This window comes from Furipterus horrens, unplaced genomic scaffold, assembly GCF_987537825.1.
Source record: "Furipterus horrens unplaced genomic scaffold, mFurHor1.1.pri manual_scaffold_7, whole genome shotgun sequence".
Classification (NCBI taxonomy): Eukaryota; Metazoa; Chordata; class Mammalia; order Chiroptera; family Furipteridae; genus Furipterus; species Furipterus horrens.
Window position 1 is genome coordinate 70,754,992 of NW_028327177.1, and position 17,360 is coordinate 70,772,351.

General features: G+C 38.3%; 1 protein-coding gene across 5 annotated transcripts in view; it reads left to right on the top strand.

Annotated features, from left to right (window-relative positions):
• The window catches only part of WWP1 (WW domain containing E3 ubiquitin protein ligase 1), a 114,948-nt gene that overhangs the window by 46,268 nt on the left and 51,320 nt on the right, over nt 1-17,360 (top strand). For 3 of the 5 annotated variants that reach the window (XM_090283793.1, XM_090283790.1, XM_090283792.1), the window contains 3 exons: nt 9,382-9,519; nt 9,607-9,673; nt 14,366-14,550. The exons of 1 other annotated variant lie outside the window; for it this stretch is intronic. In XM_090283793.1, coding sequence (XP_090139919.1) covers nt 9,382-9,519; nt 9,607-9,673; nt 14,366-14,550 — 390 coding nt within the window. The remainder of the gene's footprint in view (nt 1-9,381; nt 9,520-9,606; nt 9,674-14,365; nt 14,551-17,360) is intronic. One more of the 5 variants, XM_090283791.1, reaches the window with a different exon arrangement.

Sequence of the window (17,360 nt, forward strand, 5' to 3'; positions counted from 1 at the left end):
GTGTTTTTGTCTAAATGCTATTGGAATGTAACTTTTTCTAAACCCTTATCTTTCAACAAAAAATTTATTTAAACATGCTAAATCCTTTTTGGAATAGGCCGGGGGTATAAGAAACAATTTCACAATAAAAACATAACTAATTGTAGTAACTTTCTGTAACTGAAGAAACTTTGAATATCTTTCTGATATAGGAATGGAGGTTTTTTCTATAGATAATGATCCAGCTTTCTCTCATCCTAAACTATTTTTTATGGTTGTTGTATTTAACTAAAATGGCTCTTCTTATCTCATGCTTTCATTAGTAATGATGCTCTCTGTTAGACATTTGTCTTTTATGGGACACATATTTATATTAGAACCACTTAAATAAGGATGAAATACAAAGAATCTTATGAAGAGGGCAGAAGGGAGTACCAAAATGACAGTATAATAACAGACTATGCCTTCCATTGCCACTTGTCTTGACCAGAACATTGACTTCTAATCTTAAACTTATTCTAGTGTGATCCCAGTGCCACTGAATTTGATTTACACATTCTTTAGATGTGTTAGATTTTTATGTAATTTATGTATTTTTATGTCTTCAGAATGAAAAGGTAACTTTATTAGCACAGTTCTCTAGAAATTGCTGTTCGACAGAACTTTGTGATGGTGGCTGTGTTATGTATCTGCGCTATCCAATGTGATGGTCACTAGCCACATGGGACAGTTGATCGTTTGAAATGTGGTTAGTCCGACTAAGATTAATTTTAAATCTCATTTAATTTTAATCAATTTCAATGTAAATAGCCACATGTGGGTACTAGTGGCTACCATACTGGGCCTGTGTAGCCTGCGACTTCTTTTTTATTATGTATGAGTTTCAAAATTAGAATTTATTACTTTTTTCTTTTTTTTAAACAGCTTTCCTTTTTGCTTGCTTATTTTGTCTGTCTTTAGAGTTTTAATTTTTTACAGTCAGTATCAGATTGGCTTTGTAAGGATCAATTCTGGAAGTCCTCAGTGGTTTTTTTTGGTTTGTTTATTTGTTTCGTTTTAGTTTTTTTTAGCTTTCAAATTCTCTTCATTAAAAATCTTTTTTTCCCCTTTTGTAAAAACAAACACTTGCAGTTAGTTTTACAGATCAGAAAAAGTGGCGACAATTTATAGGACATTCAAATCCTTAGTGTATTTTCTTAATTGCTAGTCTGAAGTCTGTGTTTTGTTTTAGGAAACTTTCTAAATTTAGACATTTCTAAGTTTCTCTTCCACTGTGATTCCTGCCATTTGTTGTTAGCATTTCTTTTGGCACCATATTCATTTTATTTAATCATAGTGATCTTTTTTCCTGGGTGTAGCATCTGTGTCATCTCTTTGCTTGGTCTCTATCTTGCTGGTAACTCCTTTCTTTGTTGCTGCCAATGTTGTTTTTAAGTTTTGATGTTTACCATTATGTTTCTAGTTTTTCCCAAAACATTTCCTTTATAATATTCTTAAGATTTTATTTAAAAGTCCTCATAGCATATTTAATTAATAAATCTTATTTCCTTTACCTAAGACCTTAAAAGTTTTTTCATACAACTTAAGGATTTTTTCTTTTGATTTCTGCAATCTTTTAATCAGACCTGAGTTGATCTTTTCCTTTATTTTTCCATTTGCTAACAGGCTATAAGGCTTATCTTCTTATTTCTAATTACTTATGATTTTTAAAAATATGTTTTATTGATTATGCTGTTACAGTTGTCCCAATTTCTTTTCCCTCTGCTCCCCTCCACCCAAAGACCCCCCTCCTTCCAGTTGCCCCCCTACTTAGTCCATGCCCATTGGTTGTGCATATAGTTCTTCTTAATATCTTTCTTTCTACTCCACTCCCTCCTACTATGCTTCTTAATGCCTGCATCATCTCCCTCCCTTTCCCCCCTTCCCCCTCCCTGCCGACCTTCCCCCAATATGTTACCCATAGCTATAATTCTTTTTCACTCTCGTTGCCTACTTAGTTTGCCTTTGTTTCAACTCCCTAGCTTCTGTTGTTGGTTCTTGTGATGCAGTTTTCATTTTAGTGTTCATAGTTTTGATCCTCCTTTTTCTAAATAAGTCCCTTTAACATCTCGTATAACAGTGATCTGATGAACTCCTTCAGTTTTACTTTGTCCTGGAAGCACTTTCTCTGCCCTTCTATTCTGAATGACAGCTTCGCTGGATAGAGTAATCATGGCTGTAGGTTTTTGCTTTTTATTACTTTGAATATTTCTTGCCGGTCCCTTCTTACCTGCAGGGTCTCCTTTGAGAAATCAGCTGATAGTCTAATTGGGACCCCTTTGTACATAATTCTCTTCTCTCTTGCTGCTTTTAAGATTCTCTCTTTGTCTTTAATTTCTGACATTTTGATTATAATGTGTCTTGGTGTGATTCTCCCTGGGTCCAGTTTTTCTGGAACGCTCTGTGCTTCCTGGATCTGTAAGTCTGTTTCCTTCCCCAAGTTCGAGAAGTTCTGCTTCATTATTTTTTTACGTAATTTTTCAATGTCTAGTTCTTCTTCTCCACCTTCTGGCAAATCTATAATTCGGATATTCGCTCTCTTATAGCTGTCCCATAGGTTTCTGAGCCTCTCCTCATTTCCTCACTTTTCAGTTCCTCTTTCTGCACTGGTTGACTGTTAGTTCCTTCCCTATGTTCTGATTTGTTGATTTGATCCCTGGTTTTCCTTCCTTCACTACTAGTTTCTTATGTGTTTTTGTTCATTTCAGCAGGACTAGCCTTCATTCCTTCCCCATCTTGATTAAGTCCTGCTGTTATTTCTGTAAGCTGTCTTATAACTAGAGCTCTGAACTGAGCCTCAGAAAGATTATCTATCTCTTCGTCTGTTATTTCATGTATTTGCTTTCTGGTCAGTTGCGTGATTGGTATCTCTATCATTATCTCTGCCATTCTGAAAGGTTTGTTTACCTTTCCTTCTTGGGCGGAGGCCATCACACCTCCTGTGCTATAGGGGGCGGAGCCCCATGCACTTGTCACTACAGGGCCACCCTTCTCACCACACTGTGGCGCTTTGTGTGGGGTTGGGGGTCCAAGATGGATTCCTGCCATTCACTCTCCGCTGAGAGACCTGGAGCCTCCTCCTCCGTCCCCACACCCTCTGGGCCTCACAGTCCGAGGCAATGGGGGATCTGCTTTCCCCAGCCTTGAAATCACGAGCTGATGGGTCTGGACTGCAGCCGGGGGTGCTCCCCAGGCACTTCTCGCCTCTCCTTAAATACGGTGTCTGTGCTTATCGCAGTCCCGCTGCTAGTCGCTGCAGCTGCTGAGGCAGCACAACTTGATCTCTCCAGCCCATCTTCGCCCCTCCTACCCGTCCGGACAACCACCACTTGTTTATAACTGCATATGTTGGTCTTCCATGTAGCTTTATTTTCTGTAACTTCTGGTTATTTCTAGTTTTGCGGTAGTTGTAGTCCTTCTTAGTTATGGAGGAAGACGAAGTGTGTCAGTCTAGGCCTCCATCTTGGCTGGAAGTCTAATTACTTACGATTTTTAAAAATAAAAATATGTTGATGTGTTTTTGATATGCTTGGTTCAAAGCTTTCTCTTTTTCCAGAAGTTGCATATTCTATCTGTTATACGCTCTGATAACTGGAGAAAAGTTAAAGCCCATAAAATTAATTGTATTTTAACTGTCTTGGATATAGGACTTTTCTTCATTAAATAAAAATTTACTGAGTTTTAGGAAGAAACATAGAAAAAATTAAGAGTACATAGTTTCTGATCACCGCCCTCCCCCACTTCCACCATAATACGAACCCAGCAGTCTCCCATATCAAAATGTATTTGCAGTCCTGGCCAGTGTGTCTCAGTTGGTTGGAAGTGTCTTCCCGTAAACTGAAAGGTTGCAGGTTCGATTTCTAGGTTGTGGGTTTGGTCCCCAGTTGGGCATGTGCACTGGAAGCAGCCAGTCAGTGTTTCTCTCCCTCTCTCTTCCCCTCCCTTCGTGTCTCTAAAATCAATAAGCATGTACTCAGGTGAATATAAAAAAATGTATTTGCAGTTGTCAAGGTCATTGTTCCTCTTCAAATGTTTAAGACTAATTTCTTCCTGTACTCCAGGCCCTGACATTTTGTTCTCAGAGATTCACAGTTTCACATATCCCTTCTTCTGATATATTTGGGGTAAGGGTAGAGGATAAATTGATTTGAATAAGTTTTCTTCTATTTTTGAAGATATTTACTTTTTCAACCTTCATGGTGTAATATAGTTGGTACAATCATCCGTAGCCTTAAATAAAACCCACAACTGACCCAACATAAAACATCTTTATTTCTCTTGAAAATTCCCCTGCAGCTTAAGACTCTCCCTCTTCATGTTTCAATCCCAGTGAGCTTCAGTCTTGCACCTTCCTTGCTTCAGGAATAAGCCTGGTCAGGTGGTGTCCAGAGCCTTTGCCCAGACAGTCCTCTAATACATTGTCTCAGAACATTGGTGGGCTGAAGCCTTCATGTGTACCTTAGTTAACCTTGTTATATGTTCAGATCACATGAACACCATTCTGAATTACAGAAGTTCTTTAATTGGCTCTGCAGATGTGTGTGGTATTTTTAGTTTTTTTTATGTCACAGCATTAGACACTGATGTTTGAGATATATTCCTCCCTCTCAACCCCACTATTTCTTAAATTGCAAAGGAAAAGTACACCTAATGTCAAAGATAAAGCCAGATGCACTAGTTGAATTGGTGAGGACAGATTTTAACCAGTATGCTACTATTCAAGTAAGGAGGAAGGTCCCACTTGAACTAAACTTAAGTTTATACAGAAGTTATTAGACATTTCAAAGGGAAAACAAGGAAGTAGGGGGAAGCGGAATTAGGTCGAGTCAGAAAAGTGAAACTTCAGTAAGGGTTTATTCATGTAAATGTAGTTCAGCCAGCTCTGTCCCCTAGTTAGGATTCTTTCTCCCACAGAGATGGGGAGACAGAGGCCCTGGCCTTCCTGATGATGACATGACAGAGAGGTGGCTTCTGCGTCCTTGAGAAGGACACCTGAGTCATAGGAGGTACAAATCCATCTCAGGGCAGAGGAAGGATTTGCCCTTGCAATCAAGCCCTTTGTAGTAAAGCTCTAAGAAAGAGTGTTTGGGCCTATCATGGGTTTGGGTTGGAACAAGCAGTTCTTTGGCGGCCCTGAGCTTTCTCAGGCAGGCGGTTTGAGTGGGGATAGGGTCATCACAAGGATGCTAATAGCCTGGAGCTGGTAGAAACTGCTAGTATTTGTTCACATCTCTTAATTATTTGTTTTGGGAATCTACAATTTTTGTGGACCAAGTGGAGGCCTCTTTGAGAAAAGGGCTCAGAGGAGCCTGGCTTGAACTGGGCCAAGGAGGGAATCTATGTTACTGTGTTCATGGATGAAAATTGTAAGAGCTGTGTAGCTGAGTCCTACGCTGGTATGTGTACAAAGCTGAATTTTGTATTTCAATTTTGAGACTGATGGGGAGCCACTTCAAACACTCCAGAGAGGAGTGGAATGGCTGCAATTCAAACACTGGGTTACAGCGAGATTTTTTATGGTGGCAGTAGAACCAATTTATCTTGTCAGGGAAAACATTTTGGAATCCATTAAGCTCAATTAAACTTGAACTTTCTTTCTTACATCGAATGGTAGGGAAATAGCAGAGAACAGAACATAATCAAATTTAATTTTATTAAAAAAAATTCATTTACTTAGCTGATAGTAGTTATTTGTTTAGTTTACTAAGTCTAAAGTTAACTTCTTAAAAATTTACTTACAATTAGCACAAACTAAGATATTTTAAAACTGAGCTTTAGAACAAACTTTTTATATTTGGTGATATAAGTGCATTTCTATTCTTTAGAAAGGTTTTTAGGATTGAAATTATTAGGACAAAGGGAATGGGCAGTTGGTTTTACGGCCCTGGCTGTGCCTGGCTGTCCTTCCTGAGAGGTTGTCCTCATCTGTACACATGTGGCATGAGAGTGCCCACACTAATAGATCAAAACAATGAAGTCTTTTTTTTTTTTTTTTTATCAAAGCATGTTTCAATATTAATAAAGTCAGATGTTTATTTTTCATTTATCTTTCTTCATTCATGATTGTCTTATTTGCACATTTTTCTTTTTTCTCACTGTAAGAGCTCTTTTCTCCTCTCAGTTAATCATTTGCCTCGTGATTTTTATACTCATTTTTTATTTATAGAAATTTAATATTTTTGTCATAGAAGTTAATTCCTCTTCCATTGTTTTTATGCTCAGAATCCTTTCCAATTCTATATGTTAGGTAGTTCTCAATTTTATTCTTGCTCCTTCATTGCTTTGTTTTCACTCTAAGTTCTTTTATAAATTCTGAAATTTGTCTTGTTACCTGATAGGCATGGAAACCTAATTCAATCTGTGAGCTGGTACACACTGACCCATAGTGTGACATGCTGGGAAGAGCTGGAGTGAGAAAGCCTGCTTTGTTCTTGGGGTTCTCTGTGACTTACAGGATCTGTGGCCTTCTGCTGTTTTGTTTCTGAGTCTGTTATCATCATATTTATATGTGTGTCGGCCCCCAGCACTGCTGCTTCTGATCACTCCTTCGTGTGGTCTGTGTGACAGTAGGATATGGAAGAAGTGATGGCACAGGGTTCCAGGGCTTGGTCCTAAAAGATATTTCAGCTTCTTCCTGGGTCTGCTGCGTTCCTCACTCAGCAGGAAGCAGGCACCATTGTGAAGACATTATGGAGAGGCCAGACAGGGAGGACTGTGGTGCCTCTCAACTGCTTCAGCAGCAACTTGCCAGCTTTGTGGATCAATTACCAGGCCCTCCCAAATTCCAGGAGCACAGAAACTAGGAACAATAATGTATGGTTATTGTTATTTTAAGCGACTAAATTCTAGGATAATTTGTTACACAGCAATATGTAATACAGTGTGCAAGTGGTTTTTAAAAATAGGTTCAGAATGTAACTCTGATCTAAATTATTTTAAATGGGTGAAATGCCTTAAAAACAAAGGTTTTTGAAGACCTTTTATTTTCTGTGGGGAAAGAGTCTATATTTTTTCCAAATTCTTGATTGTAGGATAAATGGTGTAGTTTTATGCCTAGTTCCTCAGACTCTAATTTTTCTGTCTTATTAAAACTGAGGAAGAATGTCTAGGAGGTAGGAAGAAGTAGCTTCTGCCTATAGTTCCAGAGGAAAGACTATCTTCATAATTTATTTTCAATGTTAATTAACACCTATGTTCTGTCAGAGACTAAGGATGCATCACTGAATGAGATGGACAGAGTCTCTATGCTGTATTAGAGGCTGCAGTTGGGGAGGTAGGACTCCCCCTCTCCCCCCAATTCTGGTATTCAGTTCATGGGAAGAAGTGAGTGGGGAGTGAGTGGCAGGAGCTTATGTTAGACTGGTTCATGCTGCTTCCCCTGCACACATGAGGCACATGACTGTCTAGTGGATGAAGAAGTCTGAGCTGACTCGTTTGTACTATAATAGAATCCTCCCTACACACATACACATGTAGATGGGAATTATTTATGTGATAGTCCCCTGATTTTATAATTCAAAAATGTTAGATCCCTGTGTTCCATGTTCAGAATTGTGAGACACTGGGTGGTGCCAACACGCCTGCCCCAGCCCGCAGAGCAGTCAGGCCCTGAATAGAGCAAGTTTCTGTAGCACTGATGGTTTTTGCAGAGACTGCGGCCGTTTCCAAGGCCCTCCTTTTTCCAAACAAAAGGGCAAAGAAAGCTTTATAGAGAATTGTAGATGATGCTGGTAGCAGCTTTCAGGATACTGAACTTTTGGCTGACAGCCAGATAGTGAAGTTGAGCTTGGACTCGGGGGTACCCTCAACCCACTTATAGAATAACAAACAGACCCTGACTGTGCTCAAGGTCACTCTTAGATGAATATCTGAGAATGTACCCTCCATCAGACAGTACAGGTTATAAGAACAAGCTTCATAAGCAGGGTTGGCAACCTTTTCTGTAAAGGGTCAGAGAGTATATGGGTGGCTTTATAGGTTGCATGGTCTTGGCTGCAGCCATTCAGCTCTACCATGGAGGCAGGAAAGGAGCCCCAGAAAACATGTTAAAGGAGTGAGCGTGGCTGTGCACAGAACAGGCAGTGGGCAGATTCCACCTGGAAACCACAACTGGCTGATAGCCGGAGTGAAGGGTGGAGTAGAGGAGATAATGGTTGTAAGTTGTTGAATACTGATGAAAAATGTGAATCTGTAGATCTGTACCATCCCAAGAAGGGTGATAAAGAGAAAGTTGTATGTAGACCCATCGTAGTGCAGCACATGGCCCCAAAGACAAAAAAGAAAAAGCAGCTCTAGAGAAAAGCAGGCATTTGCTAAGATTTATAGACTACAATTACAGAATTAGTCATAATAGAAATTAGTGGGAAAATACCTTCAAAGACTTTAGAGAAGGTTATTATCAATGTAGAATTGCATGCCTAACAATTCTGAAGGATGAGAATGCAAATATTACAGATTAAAATGAGAGAATTTACCACTAAGAGAGCTACACTGAAGGGATTTTGAAAGGCTGTTCTTTAAAAATCTATGCAAGCAGGTAAATATATTAGAAATAGCCCTGGCTGGTGTAGCTCAGTGGATTGAGCGTCAGCCTGCGAACCAAAGGGTGGCTGGTTCGATTCCCAGTCAGGGCACATGCCTGGGTTGTGGGCCAGGTCCCCAGTTGGGGGTGCGTGAGAGGCAACCACATGGTGATGTTTCTCTCCCTCTCTTTCAACAAAATGACCTTGAGATTAAGAACTAGATACCTTAATAACAAGGAGGGACTCTTGGCCTTATATATAAAAGAGGAAACTAGTGTCATAGACTTAATCTTTAGTGAGCGCTTTATGTGTCAGATATGGGTAGAGACATTCTGTGTGGTGGTGCACTTGCATCTATGACAACCGTTTAGTTTGATGCTCTTATTCTCATCATTTTATGCTGAAGAAACTGAGGCTTAAAATAGTTTGACTACTTACTCCAAGTGCAGCTACAAGTAGCAGAGCCAGAATGAGTAAGCAAATTATCTGACTCTTATGCAGAAATTTGCCTCAACTACAGGTCTTCTGTGGTACCCTGGGCTGAAAAGAGCCTGTTGAGGCAATTCCTACACTTGTCATCTAGATAAATATATGCCTCTTGATGTTTATGCTGTGCAAAGGGGCAACTAAAAGTGCTGCTGGAAGCATGTGGTAGGGGTGGGAAGGTGTGAGAGGGAGAGGCCCTGGTGTATCAGAGGGGCTCACTAACAGAAATGGGAAGGATCCCTTCCATATATAATCAAGTACTGAATTAGAGTCATTCTTTATATGTAGTTTTGATTTCTAAAACATCTTTGTATGTGGCAGAAGCTTTTAAATTAGAATTTTTATTTTTTTCTAGTGGAAAGAGTGAAGGAACAATTAAAACTTTCTTTGGAAAACAAGAATGGCATAGTGCAAACTGGTGAATTAACAGTTGTGCTGGATGGATTGGTGATTGAGCCAGAAAACCTAACGAGCTGTAGCTCACCTCCAACCAGTAAGCTAACTGTGTGTTTTTGAAATTGAGGGGGAAAATCAGTAGGAAGTATATAAAAACCTAGTTTCTTTCTTTCTTTTTATTCAGTAGAAATACAGCAAAATGGTGATGCCTTACATGAAAATGGAGAGCCGTCAGCCAGGACAACATCCAGGTAGAATATCGTATTTTAGTGTTTTTGGCAAAGTAATATAACATTTCCTATATATGCAGTTTTAATTTTAACGTTAGAATTGCCATAGAATTTGAAACATGTCATTTTGATTGGATTCTTGAGAAAGTAATTTTAAAAACCAGCTCTAGTACTTACGGTCATGATGGAGGTGTAAGTGGAAACACTATATCTCCCTCCACAACTAAGAAGGAACACAGCTACCTCAAAACTAGAGACAACCAGAAGATCCAGAAAATCGAGCAGAATGGAAGTCCAACAAACAAAGGTATAAAGAAGAAATACTCATCTAGATAGGTAGGCGGGGCAGAGCCAGGGCAGAGAGGCCACAGTGTAGAGGCGGCAGCAATGATGGTGACAGAGGCTGTGGCTGGCCTGCGGAAAGCACAGTCAAACATTAAAAAGTTGGGAGGAACACCTGGGGAGCTCTCCCAGCACCAGACCAGACCGCGCAGTTCGTGGTTTCAGCCCTGGGGAAAATAAAGCCTCATTGCTTCTGACTGTGAAAACCAGTGGAGGTTGGGGCAGAGGAAGAAACTGCTGGTCTTTCAGCAGAGCCCATTTGTTTAGAGGTCCCCCACGTAGAACGTTCATAGACCTACCCACTCTGCGAACCATACCCAGGGTGATAGCTAGAGAGGCTCCAGTCCCATATGGGAACTGGGAGAAGTGCCTGGAAAAGGGGAGAATGCTGAGCAAGGGGCATTGTTTCCTCTCAGACTCCTCCCCGACATACAGCGCCACAAGGTGGTGAAACAGGAGGCCCTGCAGTGACAAACACCTAAGGCTCCGTCCCTTACAATGTAGCAGGTGTGACAGCTCTACCTAAGACACAGAGGCAAACACGGGACACAATCAAATTAAGGAAACAGAGAAGTATGGCCCCAAAGAGAGAGAAGATCAAGTTCCAGTGGGAGAACTAAGCAACAAGGAGATAGCCAACCTAACAGATGCAGAGTTCAAAACACAGGTGACAAAGATGCTAATAGACTTGACAGATATGCTTGAATATGGCAAATGCAGAAGGGAAGAAGTGAAGGCTAGGCTAAGTGAAATGAAAATCCACACAAAACCAATGGTGAAGGGAAGGAAACTGGGATTCAAATCAATGATTTGGAACATAGGGAAGAAATAAACAGTCAGTCAGTACAGAATGAAGAAAAACTAGAACTAAAAAAATTGAGAGGCTCAGGAACCTCTGGGACAACTTTAAACGTGCCCACATTCGACTCAGGGATGCCAGAAGGAGAAGAGGAAGAGCAAGAAATTAAAAACTTATGTGAAAAAATAATGAAGGAAAATTTCCCAAATTTGGCAAAGGAAATAGACATACAAGTCCAGGAAGCATGGAGAGTTCCAAACAAGCTACACCCAAAGAGGACCACACCAAGACTCATCATAATTAAAAAGCCAAAGATTAAAGATAAAGAGAGAGTCTTAAAAGCAGCAAGAGAAAAGAAGTTACCTACAAAGAGGTTTCCGTAAGACTTGTCAGCTGATTTCTCAAAAGAAACTTTGCAGGCAAGAAGGGACTGGAAAGAAGTATTAAAAGTGATGAAAAGCAAGGACCTACAACCAAGAGTACTCTATACAGCAAAGCTATCATTTAGAATGGAAGGACAGATAAAGTGCTTCTCAGACAAGGTAAAGCTAAAGGAGTTCATGATCACCAAGCCATTATTACATGAAATGTTAAAGGGACTTAACTTAAGAAAAAGAGGATTAAAACTGTGAACATTAAAATGACAACAAACTCACAACTTTTAACAACAGAACCTAAAAATAAATAAAAATAAAAACAAACTAAGCAAACCACCAGAATAGGAACAGAATCATAGGTATGGGGATCATTTGGAGGGTTATCAGCTGGGAAGGTGAAGGGGGAGAAATGGGGAAATGGTACAGGGATTAAGAAGCATAATTGGTAGATATAAACTAGACAAGGTGAAGTTAAGAGTAATATAGGAAAGGGTGAAGCCAAAGAACTTACGTGCACAGTGCATGGACATGAACTAAGGGGGGTGGGATTGCTGGAGGGAAGGAGGGTACTGGGCCATGGGGAGCAAAGGGAAAAGAAATTGAGACAACTGTAATAGCATAATCAATAAAATATACTTTAAAAATGGATAAATAAGCTTTGAGTCTAAGGTAACAAATTAAAAAGTTAAAATTAAAAACCAGCTCTATTGAGATATAATGCACATACCATAGAATCCACCCTATTAAAGTAGACACTTAAGTGGTTTTTACAATAATCACAGAGCTGTGTACCCTTCTTTACTATCTGATTTGAGAACACTCATCACCCTCAAAATGAAAGTCTCTCTCACCAGCATCCTCTCCCCATTCCTGCCTCCTCTCAGCCCCAGACAGCCACTGATCTGCTTTGTATCTCAAAGGATTCTCCTGTTTTGCACATTTTATATCATTGTAATTGTATGTGACCTTTGTTGCCTGACATGTCATTGAGCATGATGTTTGCCCATGTTGCAGTGTGTGTCAGTGCTTCATTTTTATTTCAGATGGGCTTCTAAATTCTGCATTTAGGTATAGTTATCAGTAAATAGTCAGATCATGTGGGAAAATGATAATCTTTTTGGTCAGAATTGCAGTTCCCTGAAGATCACTAGAAGATGAGATGTGGTCTTTTCCTCAGAAATCATCCTGCTATTTCAAAACTTGGTTGTATTTACATTTGATGACAATTAATAGAGGCTTTCTGTTTGAAATAATTTAAATTGGAATAAAAGCTCATAATAGATTAACTATAATGGATTAAACACATGAAATTATAGAAATATATTGCTGTGAAATTGACTTATTGCATTTAAAGAAGCATGCTAGTATATGACAAAATGTCACTGATTAATCAGCAGTCACTAATCTCACTACTACTTAATTACCATTAAATGATTCTCATAGAGCACTTGAATATATATTTGGCTTAAATAAATATATTTAGTGCCCATATTATAATTTACATTGAGAAAATTATGGACTGAAAGGGTAAAAACAATTAGTTTCATTAAAATGTATTAGTGTGTGTATATATGTCTATTTTGAAATACAGTTTTAGATGGTTAAAAGAGCTTGACTCACTACCAATCTGAAGCCTGATGTTTATTGCATAGTAACACATCTTGCATCAAAAATTCGTTCTGCAGCCCAGGAGAACTGCAGGTGGGCTCTTTACCTGGACTTCTTGCTGGGCGGCTAGGGGGTGCTGTATACATCAGAATCACTAGCGAGCTTTTGTTATACTTTATCTGCCCATAGTTCCTCAACACACCCACACTCCACACGCACCGTTGATGAAGAAAAGGGGCATGGCATTTCTTCAGTCATCAGATAATTACGAATGTTCGTTTGGTGCCAGACCCTAGTCCCAATGCTACACATGCCTGTTCCCATGGAACTTTCATTCTGGTGGATAGTGAACGACTGAGGAAATAAATTAGCTAATGGAGACAGTGATGAGAGTTATGAAGTCATTGACAAAGGACAAGGTGACAGGATGGAAAGTAGCCTGTTTTAAAGAGAGAGGCCCAGAAGTCATCGCCAAGGAAGGGCCATTTGTGCTAAAATTAAAAAGCTAAAAATGAACCATTTATAGAGAGTTCTGAGGGAAGAGCCTTCAGGCTGAGGAAATGGCAATGCTAAGACCCCAAGTTCATTTCTGGTTAATTTATGCTCTACAAATTCTTCCCACTCCAGAATATAACAATTAACTTTTTAGTAATCTTGTAGTCTTTATGACCTTACTGCCTCACATATAATTATTTTTAATAAGTATTTGAAGACCTTGGCATGCTTTTTATATTTAGTAAAAATTGATACAGTGTATCTGCTGTGAGATGAGTGAGGAGGAGCTTGGAGAATAGATAGCAGGGGTAGACAGGGTGAGGGGCTGTTTTTGGAAAGCTGTGTTGATTATGGTCAGAAGTCTAGATCTCATTCCAGTACAGTGGATTTTAAGCAGGAGGAAGGGACATGTTCTGATTTTATTTTACTTTTTAAATGAGGCTGCTCTGTGGAGAACAGGTAGGTTGGCCTGTGTATTTGGAAAGACTCTCCTGATCACTTACACAGTATCACCCCACTCTTATCAATTGCCAATAAGACTTATAATGTTTGACTTTTATATTTGTAGTTTTGTTTATTAACAGTGAATGTATACACTATAAATTATAACTCTGGGTCAATGCTTAGCTCTTTCTGATCATGTACTCATTATTTTAGTGCTTAATAAATAATTTATGATCAACATTTGAAGACTTTTCCAGTGTTCAATAAAATTATAATAGTTTGAAATTGATGTATGTTTATCAAACATTTTGAATATACTTTCAGGGCATTTAAAATAAAGATTAATATTCTTAGACTTAAATAATTAAAACATGTAATTTGAACATTATTTTGAGGGACTGAATTCATTTTGATTTAGTATAGTTGTATTTTTCAGTATAGATTTATCCGCCAATATGGAATACACTTAGAACCAAAAATAATTTAAATTTTTATGTAAAAAAGCATGCTATAAATTTGTTCATTATTCTCTGTGTCTGTCAGTTTGCTTAAATGGTAAGAACTCAGTAACTATTTCTTATGAAAATTCTGATGTAAAGTTGTTTAATTGTACTGAACTCATTGAAGTAAGGCATCTTTTTTTTGAAGGTTGGCTCCTGAAGGTCCAAACGGAGTAGATAACCATGTACCTTCCAACACTGTGGTGCAGAATTCATGCTGTTCACATGTACTTAATGGAGACAGCGCACCTTCATCTCCGTCTCAGGGTGCTGCCAGACCCAGAAACACACCAGCTCCTAAACCACTCACATCTGAGCCAGCCAGTGACGCTGGTAAGCATGGCTGTGTGGACGCATTGTGTACATGAAGACTCAGTGACACTTACGTGCCTATGCCTACACTCTTAGTGTATGATCTTAATCTTCACTTCTACAATAGGAATTTTAGCATTACAGTGGCTGGATTTTTTGGTAATACTTCTGAATTTTCTAAATTAGTTTGGAAAATATGCCAAAAATATATAAGTTTAGAGATCACAACACATTTCCCATAGCAAATACTATATGATACCTAGATTTTTAGGCTTTATGTCACACACACACAAAAAAATTGTTTAATTCATAATAGGGAATATATTTCTACAAGGACTGAAGTGAATTCATTAATTTGTCAGTAATGAATGGTTCCTTAAACCTGTCTGTTAGTTTACAAACATTTATTTCTTGGCTTGTAACTTAGTCGAAAAATGTACTGTGAGCTGATACAGCTCTCAGAGAGTTTTATATTTTCCAAGAGTAAGTATTATCTATTATAGAAGGACTGCCTAAGGAAGATTTCCTCTGATCCTGGTTTCCAGAGGAATCAGCTATAAATGTTATGAATTATTTTTTATTTGATCTTTATATATAAACTCTTTCAGATGAATCTTTTGAAACTCAAACATTTTAGGACTTGCTTAAGATAACTAGCATGTGTGTTTGGCTGAAGTCCTGGTGTCCTGATTCCAGAGCCAATGTACTTTCCTGTGTTTTCCATTTATGGTAGAGTAGTAAAAGGTAGAAACATGCAGGGAAGCAATTCAATGATTAAATGAAAATAGATGGATTTATAGATAAGAGAATTTGCATTTACGCTCAAGGTTGGGGAATATTAATCATGTGTTTTTTCCTGCAAGTTTTTGTAAACATAGGAACTGACATGAATTTTTTTAAAGAACGATTTGTTTTATTAATGCTCCTTTAAAAAAAATGAATTTAAAGATTCTTAAGTACCACAATAGGTAGAACCTTTTTAGTTTTTAATTTAAGGTGGCTGGAAATGAAGAGAAAATTCATTTAATTAGGGTAAAAATGGTAAGCAAATGTATTTCTGATTCTGACCAACTTTCTAGTAAGAACATTTGCCTCAAATTTCTGTTAGCAAGGCAGTAAAGGGAACATCATCTTAGATTTTTTAGAATTGTCTAAATTAAGAACAGGTCAGTTAAAGCAGCTACTATCCCTAAGATTCCAACTTTTATGAATCCGTATGAAAAGACACCATAATGTGAACAGTGTCCTTGGTAATTACAAGAGTAAATGCAGTAGTGACTTCCCTAGAATTCTGCCTTATATATCTATCCTAGACTAAACATTATAGTTTTTAAAAATAGCCTGAGGAAGTACCTATAGAAAGGACTAAAATCCTATTTTTAAAAAATATCAACATATAGAAAAATGGTTTATCTTAATATTAATTAGAGTTCTTTACAATAAAGCATGAATCTAGTGCTTTTTGGCCAGAGAGGTTTTTGAGTTATCAAACATCCATACCAAGAACATAATGGAAGAAAAAACAAAACCTAGTTATGTAGCCAAAAAAAAAAATATTATATTTTAAATTGCAAACTCTCCAAAAAGTTATAGAAAAATAAAACCTTATGTGACCAAACAAATGAGTGATTTGTTCTGTGGGATTACCGTTGAATTTAGAATGGTAGATCCACTTCCATTCTTTCTGGAAGTAATTAGATGGCAGGGCCAAGTATTAACTAAATCCACTCCTGATTGATGAAATATATAAGAATGTTGAATGCTCATTTTGGAAAGGCTTATACCAACACCCTCTTTCATTCTTGTTATAACTCTTATCTAAAGTATATTGAATTTGGAGAGTCAACTCTTCTTGCTAAAATATCCGGCTGTTTGAGTTGATAGCTACAGGGACCCATTACCACCAGTTCATTGCATGTTTTAGCACTTGGGTATATTCAGGTGTTAATGCAAAAGGGAGAATTTCTTATTTACAGTCTACAACTTGTCAGGTATTTTAGAGACTCTTTGCATTGGGAATAGATTCACTTTATTTGTTCATGCCTAAAATCCCAAGGTAAAAATAAAGCATACATGTGAGGAACTAGAAATGAAGGCTTTTTCATAAGTAATTAATCAGAATAATAATAGTAGTTAACAGTTGTGCTGTAGCTGTTGTAGACACTGTGCACCCATTTCCCGATTTAAGCATCACAATAACTACAGTAGATACTAGCCTTGAAGGACCTGAGGCCCAAGAGCTCATGGCTGGGAGGGGGAGGAGCTGGATTACCACCCAGCTCTGGCCCACCCCTGTGCCCTCTGCTTTCCCCACACTTGGATATATGGGATTTTATAGTTTTACTCTTTTTCTTTCATGCCATGATAGCTTCAAATAATTTTCCTCCAACCAACTTAGTGATTGTTCTCACCTCTTCTAACTGTTGTTGGTGACATCTGAAAAGCACTGCCATCATTCCATTGGCTGGTCTACAAAGGCTTTGGAACCTGCTCTGTTGGTAGCAACCACTTGACCAATGTCATCCCTTAGTGGGAGGATGAATTCAGGAATGTTTTCAAGGAATGGTAATGTTGTTTAAGGTGTTAGTGTAAAAATGGTATTCCTTTTTTGAATTAAGGACTTTAAAAATCAGTTTTCATTGTTGGAGTGGGCATGTTCTGTGTCTAACATGTGACAGGTTTTTAATCCTTTACCTGAAACAACCAAAATTCTAAAATCTTTAAAAATAAATTTTGGGATAGGGTGTGGGGTAAACCCATTGATGGCAGAATGACTAGAACTGATTTGAGGATGTTTTGAATTTATCATGCTTAGGATGAGTTAGTTTTCT